The 13,203-nt window shown below is 44.0% G+C and overlaps 1 protein-coding gene across 1 annotated transcript in view; it reads right to left on the bottom strand.

Moving 5' to 3' along the window:
- whrna (whirlin a) overlaps nt 1-13,203 on the bottom strand; it is a gene marked incomplete at its 5' end in the record, with an annotated part of 162,336 nt that overhangs the window by 10,237 nt on the left and 138,896 nt on the right. Inside the window, 4 exons of the mRNA XM_083984146.1 lie at nt 736-1,342; nt 2,836-2,910; nt 7,215-7,436; nt 9,269-9,481. Coding sequence (XP_083840272.1) covers nt 736-1,342; nt 2,836-2,910; nt 7,215-7,436; nt 9,269-9,481 — 1,117 coding nt within the window. The remainder of the gene's footprint in view (nt 1-735; nt 1,343-2,835; nt 2,911-7,214; nt 7,437-9,268; nt 9,482-13,203) is intronic.

The raw sequence follows: 13,203 nt of genomic DNA, 5'->3' as shown, positions 1-13,203 counted from the left end.
TAAAATCTTATTAAGATTAGTACATTCAGTAGGAATATTACACCATCTTCTGAATAATTGCTCATTTAAGCACATTACGTCCGAGTAAATACATATTTGAGAGAGATTATATATAATGTATTTAAACTCATCATCATCATATGACTGCTATCAGTAATTGGATCCCAACTGCTGTGTTTAATCTTACTGTTTTGCACTAGAAATGCTTAAAAAAGAAAGGTTGGAAATGGAAACATGAACATGTTTCCGTGTTTGTGCAGCTCCAGTGCTCTGATAGAGAGAAAGTTTGCCTTTCTTCTTGGAGCTGGTTGTCCATCAACAACACTATGTACCAATCTGGTGAGGATTGCTCCTCTAGTATCAATTCCAATACCAAATTTACAAAAGCAAAAAAAATAAATAAAAACGATCTCTGGGCCAAACTCTCTCATGGACCACAGGAGGTAAATGTTTGCACAGCAATTAGTAATTCATAGAGTTAATGTTTACTTTGGCTCTTTTTCTCAGAGCGTTGACGCAGTGTGAAGATGTCAGCTTGGGCTCTGGGAAACTGTGATTGCATTTCTCCTACCAAATGACTGATGAAGTATTTAAAAACTAATTTGCAGATTAATTAATAATGTAAAACATTTATTAGCTGCAACATCTAATTTCAAGGGTTGACAAATGACATAAACTTCGTCCTTGAAACATGTGGGGTTTATTGGTTTGACCTCCTGCGTTCTATGTCCTCACCTCGGGCTTGAGGCAACGGCCGCACTTCGTTGACATCGGGCTCTGCGTTGGGCCTGTGAACCTCCACTGTAACAAACTGCTGTTTAGAGCCAGGAGAGGAGGCGGGGGAGGCTTTGGAGGCTTTGGAGGCTTTGGACATGGACACTGGCTTAAAGGGCAGAGATGGTGGTGGATGAGGAGCAGGGAGTGGAGGTGGAGGTGGAGGGGAAGGGGACGGGGCAGCTGCAGGTTTGGTGCCTCTGTTGGGGGACTGGACCCTGGGGAAAGGGCCGATGTTGTGCTGGGCGACCATGGACAACAGAGGAGCTGTGATTGGTTCTTTCTTGGACGGTACCGAAGGCTCTCTCTTTCTGATGGCTGCGTACTCCCGAGACGGGTCCCTGGGGTGTTCTCGTTTGTGGTGCAGTGAGGGCGAGGCGGGGGCGTGTCCTGGCTCTCTGCTTTGGTTATGGGAGTTGGGGGCTGTGAAGTACAAGCCGGAGTGCGAGGATTCGGACGAGGGGCATTTGTTGAGCTGATCTCGTCTACTCGGGCGCCTCTGCACCCCCGGTGGGGGTGGAGGCTTGAAGGAGGGGGGGGATTCAGCGGTGGTGGACTGTACGTCATCCTGAAGTGAGAGGATATATTCATTATCATTGATTAGGGGTGTGACAATATCTACTGAAGCACATTACACTGCAATAGAAAATGTGACCATACGTATCATGGAGCTGAAATCTTCAGTTCAGATTCAGAGAGTGACCTTTTTCTGGTTTGCAAATGTTAAATACCAGAGGGCAAAATGGAATTCGCTCATTAACTGTGTCAACTGAGGCTTCAGCACCTGCCTAAAAATGTTCAAATAGTTTTAAGCCTTGAAAATGTGCTGTGTCACACAAATTAATTTGAAGATAGTTTAAAGTTAGCTTCAGTTCAACAGAGCAGCTGGCTCACTCACCTGGTGTCGTATCGATTTTGTTCTTAATTTATTTATTTGTCCAGTTTTTAAGATTTCTCTCTCTGAGATTTCTGCCAAAACACAGGAGTTTAATATGTGGTGATTTTGGAAAGACTGATATGGAATTATTTTTAAAATGTCAGGCAAACGTAACGTGATGAAATACTACATTCACTGTGTTACATCTTATATAATTTGGCAGATGCTTTATCAAAACAAGTTTTAGTGTTGTTTAAGACCATCTATTTTCAAGAGGATCTATCGTTTGCATTTTTCACTTCATCATAGTAGAAAAATCATTTTACATATAAAGTGTAATTCATTTTACAGTTGCAGCTTTTGTTTAAAACAAACAAAAAAAAAACAATCGAGATGCATCATTATCAAATGCAACAAAACTGTCACACGTCTGTAATGCAACATGCACTTTAAGTTTAAACCCAGTTTTCATAATATTTCTTTGTTAATAGAATAATAATAGAATAATAAAAAAACATTCAACATTCAAACCAGGTCGTTGTTTGTCGGTGTGTTTCTGCTGGTATCCGCTGGCTTCTCCAGGTAAAAAAAAAAAACTCACACTAAAACTGGACAGTGAAATGAACAATGATGGCTTGCCAGTGTATGGAGGGAGACATACAATGAGCATAAAATAAAGTTGAGAAAAGAAAAGAAAGGTATGACTTGGGTGAGCAGACTAAAAGCTTTCTCTTTGACCTGCAGATAAACAAATGAGACCCCTCAATTGGTTGCTTTGGAAACTGAGGCAGCCATACATCTCTATTTGTCTGTAACCTATGGTGCAGGCTCTTCCTTCTTGCAGAGACGAAGAGGCAGAAAGAGAAGTGGACAGGCCAGGTGGCATATAGTGATCAGTATCCCCTCTCCTATCTGCGCACAACAAAGATAAAGAAAGGCTACACCAGCGCTTCATCTCTAAAGACTCCATTTTTCTTTCTTTCTCTTATTTGCTGCAAACACTTTCGGCCCATCTCAGTCTACAACACAAAGCCTGTAGGTCAGCTACGTCTCAGGAACCTCCGTCCACCCTGACTGCTCTCCCCTCCTGTTTTTAATCCATCATTTTCTTCCCACCCCTCCTCACTTCTCCCCTGCGCTGTATCCATCTTTATCAGGCCCGAGCCGGGGCCAGCCAGGCTCACCAGAGAGACGTCGGTCAGTAGCGTGTTCAGACTCTCCGGAGGATCCTCCACATTACTCTCCACCGCGCTGTTATTCTGAGAAGGAAAGAAACAGAGGAAGAGGTGAAGGAGGAGGAGAGGGTTGAAGAAAAGCAGCAGAGACAGAAAAACAGAAGAGGAGGGAAAGAAAGAGTGAGAGGGAGAAAGCCAGTGAGCAGATGTTAAACACAGATGTGTGTTTATCCCAAAACAAATGCCAAATTAGATTTGGTGGATGTTCCACATCTCCCAGAAAGGAGAAAAGATGTCAATAACTGTTCGCATTTGCTTGCCAGTCTGAGTCTAAGAGCCTACACGGAAGGCAAGCAAATAAGTCATGCACACGCGCACACGCACACACTCGCATACACACAGCCGTCGTGTTGTCTTCCACAAGCAAAACACACATGCTGTGAAATCGATAAAGAACCATCAGCTCAGTTCAAAGCTGGATTTGGCAGCTCAATCCCACCGGTGTGGTGGAGAGGAGGTAATTTGTGGCAGATCTGTGAGGGATTTCAGAGCCGAGTTCACAGAAACATGATCGCCCTTCATTTAACTCCGCCATTAACGCAGAACAAAAGCCCCATCAATTCAGCTTAATTACCCCTCGTTGCCTCACGGGGAGCACTTATAGACAATTTATTTATCACATGAGTCTATCAACTTTTTACATGCAGAGACGCTGCTCTGCGCTGTAACCAGTCGGAGCACGCTGTGTTTCTGTGTATGTGTGACCATGTTCATTAGCTTCCATGCACAATGTGTGTGTGCGTGTACGTGTCTGCTATGTGTGTCTCACTCTACCCAGAGCAGCATTAGACAATTCTGCTTAACATGCACATCCAATAGCATTAAATGAAGCAGTGTCATGGTTTGTTACTGACTCTTTGTTTATGTCACCTCATGGGGGCTCACTGTCAGATTGCTTGGCCCCTTCTCTTGCTTGTTTTGACAACATCGACGACGTGACACTTAGGTGGTTTGTCAACAGTCCTGGTCCTGGGCCTGTCCCTGTCTGTCCCTGTCTGTCCCAGTCTGTCCCTGCTGACAAGCTGACGGGTTCTACACGTGATCTGACAACCGTCACGTCTCTCGGCTCCGTCACCGCAAGAATCGAAGGCGCCAACGACCAACTTTAAAGAGGAATGTGCAGTACAGGGTGAACACGTGCTGAATTTGCAGCTCTGATTCATTTTCTATGCGACTGACTAAAGAGGATTAGAGGATCCTGCAGGCTTGTTAATTATTGGTAAAATAAAACTCACCCTAAACTACAAAAACTGTGCGCTCCAACGTGATTACAAACACTGTTAATCAAACATAGACACAACCAGCTGTCACTACTTTCAGTGAAAAGTCTGTATGAAAAGCCACTAAATATGTCTAAATGACGTAAAACATGAATTAGCATATCCATGATGTCCTCAAAACTGTATTTGTATTCAGCCTGGTGTTCACTTCTATCCTGCTCTCTGCGCTGACATAATACACAGCACATTACAACACAGCTGTACCTATTACATTCCTGTTTCAGCAGCGACAGAAACATTAAGACTGCATATTCATCAGAAGACACGTCCAAACCATTTCTCTGCACTGAAAGCCGGGCCTCACACTTGTGGGACAGCACTGCCAAAGTAGCAAATGTTTTTTTTTTCTTTCTAAAAAGTCAATAAATTTGTTGCTCGCTGCTTTTTTGACGGCCAAATGGGAAACTCATGCACTTGGCCGGTCAGGCAGTGGCGTATAGCTTCATCTGTCATGAACAGTCGTGTTTCGAGAGCCGACCTCACTGTTGTGGTCCAGCCAAAAAAAATACAGAGTGCTGCACTGGTGTTGGCATACAGGGGACAATCCTCTATGAAAAAGATTAAATACTGTCCAGGAAGCAGAGTTTACTACGTCCATACTGCATTCTCCCTGTGATGTATGTTCAGATTGATTCAATCTAATGAGGTCTGTCTGAAGATTGTGTTTACAATCTGTTTCAGAACAGTAATTAATGCTGCCTGTTTTTTAGGACTTTTTAACGCTAACCTTCATCATAGCTCACTGATGCAGCACTTTATATCCACAGATATTAGAGGGAATAATCTCACGAAAAATTACACTACAATTTAAGTTTGTCTGAGTTTTTGCAGAATCATTCAAAACTAACATTGTGTTTGGACAGTCTGAGTGTTAGTATTCTTCCAACAGCTACTGTGTTTACGTGTCTATCTTCATAAAGTGTGTGTGCCTGCCTGCGTGTGTGTGTACATGCATTGGTATGCAGTTGACTCTATACCTGGCTTTGAGTGCGGTTTGGAAATTCTGTATTTTTATCCTCTCAAACCCACCCAGCTCTCTAATCTGCTTTACACAGCAGTGGTAACAGTCACCCATGGGTCCAAAACAGCACAAATATACACAAATAGACACACATAGACACACATAGACACACAGGAAGAATACAGACCAACACACACACACACACACACACACACACTCACACATTCACACATGTAAATGTCGCTTTTCGAAGGGGAAAGCAGAAAGGCAGGCGAAACCCATCTGAGGCACCTGAATGAGAATGACTGATGCAAAAATCTGCAGACAGTCAACAGCTTATCTGCATTGTCAGCTTAGACACTGGGTGTACACCTCTGTGTGTGTGTGTGTGTGTGTGTGTGTGTGTGTGTGTGTGTGTGTGTGTGTGTGTGTGTGTGTGTGTGTGTGTGTGTGTGTGTGTGTGTGTGTGTGTGTGTGTGTGTGTTCCTGTAAGAAAATGCAAGTGTAAGACAATTGCATGTATACATATTAACATATTTGTGGGAGTTGCTGAACTATTTTAAGTGGTTATACTGTAAACAGCCTGGCTGCTTGTTAAACCACAACATCTCAGTTCATTGTGTACAGGTGTTAGATACAGTACAGTTCCTGTTATGGAGTAGAGTTTTTTCTTCAAAAGCAGCAATTTAGAAAAAGACAACTTTGATTATCTTGTGTGCAGCAATGAAATGCACCAGAGAAACACAGGTGGACTGGCCAATGGCCATGCCACCTGACCAGGAGCCTGTCAAAACATCCAGAACATTTTAAAAGTCTTGACCAGCTCCAGCTCCGTCAGAGCTGATACTGTTCTGGGTTTACTGACACTCAGAGACCTGAGCGCTGCTAAAGGATTCAGCTCGACTCCAAATTGGCTTTACTACTACATGTTTACAGAAACCTGAAGGTGACTATAGGATATTAGATGATTAAAGAATAACACCAGTGACTGGCTGTGATATTGTCAGCTAACCTGCTGTTACTGATACAATGAATGTTCATTATTTATTCATTCATCCATGAATCCACATTTTTGCAACGGAACTAAGCAGCTCAAAAAAATCTTTCTGTAATAAAGAAGGCCCTCATCTTCTGGGTCAAAGATAAGCAATAAGCAATATGTAATAAATACATTTTCAACCTAATCCAGCTCTTTGTTCAGGTCCATATGAGGCTGAGGATAAGAGCCACAGTCCTCACATTCACAACATGAACTGTCAGGACTCTGAACTGTTAACACCTCACACCGTGGAGTGACAACTCCAAATCCAGACTGTGAAAGCAAAAACGAGAAAGAAGAAAACCACTCCAAACACACACACTGCAAAAACCACAAACCAAGGACTGTGTGTGTGTGTGTATGTGTTGCCCACAGTCAACTTTTCGTTTCTTTGCTCTAGTGTGTACCCCACATGTGTGGCTTTATGTTGCAGAGCATTCATCTCTTTCAGCAGTGATTCCTACCTCCATCATATCTATCAGCCAGAGCAGTCTTTCCTACAGTGGGGGAGAGGGGGGAGGATTTGGGGCGTGAGGTGAAAGACAAACACAACCTATCAAATCTCAGCAGAGAGACTTTTCAATCTCAGCGGCGAGGCAGTGAAATGTGTCATTGTTCAGCCCAACAAAGTCCACACCAAAGCAAAAGAATATTTTCTACAGCAGAATCTGTTATAACCCGTGGAAATACATCACACTGCCCCCCCCCACCACCACCCCTCCCTCCCTCTCTCAGACATATACAGCCAAGAAAAGGGAGCGAGAGCAGACAGCCAAACAGAGAAGTAGCCAATCACAATCCAAACACACAGACGGCGAGGGAGACCAGAAAATAGTAGCACTCAGGCCCAGACGTCATCATTTTGTACCGGGTTTAACTGCTGCTGCATTCTAAGGGATGTCAGAAATACCTCAAATGACTGCAGCAGTGGAAATATTCACTTTAGGCAGGGAGGAGAGGTGAAAAAAATATCAAAACTAAAAACAAACTCAAAGCTCCAAACGGTGAGGCAGAGTCAACAATAATTCCTGCAGTACGCCGAGCCTACCCGCGCAGAGCTGAGGGTGGTGTTGGTCATGAAGCTGGCTGAAGACGAGGTCAGGGTATCTGGGTACGACACCATAGACAAGGCATCCGGCTGCAGGGCTGTGGCTCCAGCTGTGCCCTGCCGCGCCTTCAGAGCCTGAATTTCACGTCGCAGCACCATCCCGTCAAAACACTCCAGGTCCTGCGGCGTGACCAGGCCTCGCACCTCTGACAGCAGAGAGAACTGAGGAGAGGGAGGCACAGAGGGGGGAGACACAGGAGGGGAGGCGTGGGTATGATGCAACAGACATGGGTGGGTTTCACCAAACAGGATGAACTTCAAACCAGGATGGAAGGAGGGATTATTTTAGAAATCTGGTGCATCAAATCTTTACACATGATTCTAAACTGAACTGAAGTGTTTGTTTAAAGGCCTCATGTTATATAAAGGTACATTTCCATGTCTTTGATTACACTACATTATACTGTAATAATACTAGACTATACACTGTCAAAGTATCAAACTCCTCAGTTCTTATGCACTTAGACCGTATTCAGAAACCAAGCCCTTAAACAAGCTGTCAGCACTTTTGTAATTGTGTGAAGCTCCTGTAATTGCTCCTGTTTTGCAGTAGTTCTGTCTGTACCCGCATCACCATGACAGCAATGAATGGGAGCGGACTGATCTTACGCTGTTTAGGCTGTTTACGTGCCTCAAAACTGCATTTTTTTTCCACAGACAGCGTCAGATTCAAACATACACCGAGGGGTTTGTTCACTTCAAGGAAGCTGACATGTTTGTGTTGTAATACAAAGTCACACGTGAGAGTCAAGTTGACACACTCAGTATGTTTACAGGTAGAATAAACAATATACAGACTTACTTTTACTGCTATGAATACGTTGTGGCTCTAAGTTGATATTGCTTTGTTGATAAAACAAACGGGAGAGCTTCAGACGACCTGCAAACAGTTAGCCATCAACTTGACTCTCACGCGAGACTTTGCCAGTTCGCGCAAGACTTTGTATTACAGCTCCGTTTACAAACATGTCTGCTTGCTTAAAGTATAATGGAATAGCCATCTGACGCTGTCTGTAGAAAAAAAATGCAGTTTTGAGGGACGTAAACAGCCTAAACAGCGTAAGATCGGTCCACTCCCATTCATCGCTGCCGTGATGATGCGGGGACAGACACAACTACTGCAAAACAGGAGCAATTAAAAAGCATCTTCAGAATCCTTTTTTTTAGACCTAAAATATTAGGAATCTATAGCCCTAGGTTGAATTTGCCTGGAACTGTCCTTTAACCTACAACAAAGATGCATGGAACAAGTCAGGTCAAAACTCCCAGAGCACTTGTAGAGAAGAACTTTATCTTAGATGGACCTGTTTTGGTTTATGGGCTTCTTCAAGGTCATCTTATAATAATGCAGGTACAGGTAAAGACCAATCTGAGTGATCATCAAGATGATCAAACTTATTGTAAGTGAGCTCCTGCTCTAGTTGTTGTTAAGTGCTGAAATCGAAGGGAACTGGACTTCTTTTTGGCCTCTGAAGTCTTCAAGAGCCTAAAAAAAGTCTATTTACCTTTGATTTCAACGCTTACTGACTACCATGACCTGGATGACGAAGAACCTCTACAGACATACCGCTCTAGTTCTGTACAATTTAAAGAAAAACTTCTATCATAAACAACCATTCCCATAAGGAAGTTGCACAGTGACTCTAAAATGCACACAGGCAGCTGCAAACGCTCTCTGTGGGAGTATGATACAGCAGTGTGCTTGAGAAATTGGAAATAAAATGCCTTTGATTTATTGTGTCTTTTTATAAGGAGAACAACTGCAGACTGTGAGAAAAAAAAGACAAAAGGCTTTTAAGAGCCAGGAAGGAAAAACAAAACGGAACTGTGGGCATCGACGAAAAGCCTGGGAATAAATCTCAGAAAACTTCAATTCAAACCGCACAGCAATCGCACACACAAACTGTGCCGGGGAGCAGATCCCCCCACAAAGAACACTGATTCTCTCTTAATCCTTTTCCTTCTTTTCTCAGCCTCGTCCACACCAGCCTTACCTTGGCGTGCGTATTGAGCAGCTCAAACAACGCCATGACCAGCTGCTCCACACCGATGTGTCCGTCCCTGTACTCCTCCACGTAGTAGTTCATGGTCTGCCGCTCCACCTCCGTCAGCAGGTGCCGCGCCTGCTCGTCCAGCATGGCCCGGGACTGGTTCGCCAGGCTGGACAGGGTCACCTGTGAGCCAGCCACGCCCTTGTAAAACCCAGGCTGCAGATGGAGGAAAGAGGGGAGAAAAATAAGATATGGGCATTTAAGATTTATTGTATCTTAATATTCATTTATATTTCTTATTTATAACAAAAAAAAAGTTGAGAGAGGACAGGTCAGGGAGAGGAGAGGAGCAGGCAGTAAAATGGGATTAGATAATATTTTAGACATAGATAAGGAAGTAATGAAAGGAGAGGAGGGTGAGGGTGGAAAGGAGGAATAAAAATAACAATAGAATGATGAGAGTAAAAGAAAAGACTATTGATTGTGAAGTTCAAGGGTGGAAGAAATTAGACAGGTCGAAAAAAGATGAGGAAGATGTGAGAACCAAGAGGGAGAGGAAGCGGGAAGTGGAATTAGGAAAGGAAGCGGAAGATAGAAAGGAGCTAGATGAAGGAGGTGGAGAGAAAGTACGAGGAGAAAGGAGGGTGATGAAGGAGGAGAGCATGAGAATGTAAGGAGGAAGACGTGATGGATTGGGAGGAGATGGAGGGAGATAACCGCCGAGACCCAGAGGTGACGGAGGAGCAGGAGGAGGCTGAGGACACAAAGGAAACTGATCAGGGTGGACAGGGAAAGAACATAAATTACACCCACAGACTCTGAACCAACCATCGGTCTTTTCATCCCAGATGTATAAATTATCATCCGTCTTCCCGCTGTCCCACTATCACCCATCATCATTAACACTTTGTGGTGCTACAGTAACAGCGCCACAGCAGCAGCAGCAGCAGCAGGGCAGAAAAGTCTGCCTTTCACACTTTTACAGCTTCCATGTCCATTTCCTGTGTGCCAGCTGGCTGCTCTGCCAATCAGATGAAGGACAATCTGACACTTCAGAAACTGATGAGCTGTCAATACCACGTCTCAGCTCCATATCTGCTCCTTTTTTTCCCCCTCTTTGCCTGTCCCTTTTTCTTTTCTTTTCTCACTTATCTGCTCTCTACCATGCAGCTTTTCTTTAATTAACTCCTTAATCAAAGATACCACTTCAAAGTCACAGCTCCAGGGTCTGTGTCTGCCTGCGTTTGTATGAGACGGAAGCAGCAGGAAGAAACGGGCGCCGGCACCCGCTTCCCCTCCTCCACCGCCTACTTTGCCTTCACCTCATCCTCAACTCCTGCCCGCACTCGTCCGTCTGTATTATCAGCCGTAGTTGTTCTAGTGTCCCGGGCACGGGCAGAGCCAACAACTGTTTAATGCCCAAGGTGAACTCTGGTGATACCCGGCCTGAATCTTAATCACCTCGGTGCCTACCGCGAAAATTTCTCCAAAGCATTTTGTGTCTCGGTTACTTAAGTCAAGGGCGCCGCGGAGTGAACCGACAGGACCACACGAGGCATGCGAGCAGTCAGTCCGTCGCTCTCTGTCGTGTTAGAGGACAGATTGGCACTTGAGGGAGCTAATGAAATCGGTCGTCACTCAACTGGAGTGGAACACCTGCGGTCTCCTGCTAATGAGGTCTGTTGGAGAAGGCGCTACACGAGGACGGAGAGAGGACGCGTCTACTCTACGACCACCACATCGCAGTTAATGCACGTGAGGAGACGCCGGTCCATTTGTTTGTCCATCAAAGCCAGATAAGCTATTTGGCTCAACAACAACTACGACCATCGACATCCGATTGGTAAAGAGCAAATCAGATAAAGTCAGATCATAAAGCTGCAGAGTTAAGACCTGGAAATGTCACAAGCTTTATCTCTGCCATAAGCTTGACTTGATTTGATAAAACAAGTTAGAGATAAAGAGATAAAGTTTGAAAAAAAAAAGCAGTTCCACAAAAGATATAGGACTATTCTTTTTTTTTACGTTTTCTTGAATCACATTTCCAAATGAAGTCCTGGAACACATAAACCTCTCACGCCCTGCATTCTGCTGCCCTAAGGGTCACACTGTGCAGCTCACTGAACTTCCACTGCACCTCACTTAGCTCGGAACATTTTAACTAATAACTTTTTTGCAAATGCTTTAGGAGCAGCAACCGAGCTGCTGAGCTGAACAAGCGCACACAGCTGTCAGAAGCCCCATTTTCATGATATGTCACTATTATGCAAGTCTTGTTTTTTTTTGTTTTTATTTCTTCTGGTCTGTACATTTTGGATTGGTTATGAAAAATGTTGTATTTTCCAGCCCATATTGTTGTTTGTGAGAAAGCGTCTTATCCATCTGGCAACCTGCGGCAGGCTCATCAGAGCCGTCTGGTGACACCTGGGCCCGGTGTGCACCGCCTCATGAATCTAGATCCTGTTACTCATTCTCACTCTCTCCCTCCCCTCTCTGCAGGCAGCCTTTTTGTTATTCTTTGTTTACTTTATTCATTCTACAACACTCACACACATACACAGACACACAGACACACACACACACACACACACACACACACACACACTTTCTACCCACACATCATGCATTGCACACCAAACATCCATACCAACAGAACATTGATTCTGCAGGTCTCTGGACTCTCCTAGAGAGGTGAACACCATTTCTCCAAAAGATACGATATTCCCTCATTTGCTGTGGAGCGGTGCAGAGTGCCATCTCTAACACATGGGATCAAAATCTCATGGTTGACATGTCGTGGCCATGATGGTCATGGTATATAATTCACATCTTTGTCATACTCATCAAACTGGTCAGTGACCTGTCTTGCCCTGTGGCTGCGGCCCTCATCCCGGGAGAGAGGAGGGTTTCATCACAGGTGATAACTGAGAGCAGCTGTCCATTGATTCACAGTGACCCTTCCACCACATCACTTCACTGTGTGGAGGTCAACTGTTCTGGCTCATCTGACCACATCACTTTGTTCCTCTACTCTGTAGGCCAGCTTTGTAATGAGGGGCCGGGGTCTAAAGCACTGCTGTAACAGTAGGATTACAACAGCTGACGCACAAACACACACCCCTATACTCAGCTTTTTGTTGAAAAATAGTGGAAATAACCACAGGAAATAAAGAAGAGTAGAGATCGTCATCTCAGTGCTGTAAAATCAATTGCACATGACGGTGGCACAGATTGGGGCAGATCTTCTTGGTATTAAAACCTGAGACTCTACCTCATCATGCTGTGGTTTTACCATCATTGAAACATCCATCCAATAATTTCTTCTCATTTCTATCCCGTTTACTGTCAGAACTGTAAGTTCTGTATGCAAACTTTATGAGGATCTTTGCAAAGCCAGAAAGTTATAACAACAGACATATTTACAACATCACTGGCACAGGGCACAATGAAGCTGGCAGACATCAAGGTGACTGTCTTCTGATTTAATCACATTACAAGACGTAATGCTGCCATCAGATGGAGAAATAAGAGTCCATCTCTGATGACAATAACCATAAAAGAAATATGTTCGAGCCATTGAGTCGGATCTCATCCGTCTCTGAATGACGAGGCTCAAACCAGCCCAGATCTCATCCTGCACACATCACCAGCACCCCATATTCACCCTGGTCTGCACTAATACATTTTTTTTATTCTTTTGCCTACAGTGGCCACACCGGCTTAACTCTTCAATATACCAGAAAATACATTAGTGGAAACTGATTGAATATCTGTGACTGGATCAGAATTCAATGTTTTAGGTAATTGCCTGACATTCTTTGTGTAAATGACCTTTTAGTGACCTATCACTGATGGATTTAATACATAATTGACTAATAAATATACATGGAGATAATTTTGTACACATTTTAAATGTGTAATAACAGATGTTCCCTGTA

Source organism: Trachurus trachurus, assembly GCF_905171665.1.
Source record: "Trachurus trachurus genome assembly, chromosome: 12".
Classification (NCBI taxonomy): domain Eukaryota; kingdom Metazoa; phylum Chordata; class Actinopteri; order Carangiformes; family Carangidae; genus Trachurus; species Trachurus trachurus.
Note: the sequence above shows the minus strand (reverse complement) of the source record. Positions and strands in the feature narration are given on the sequence as shown.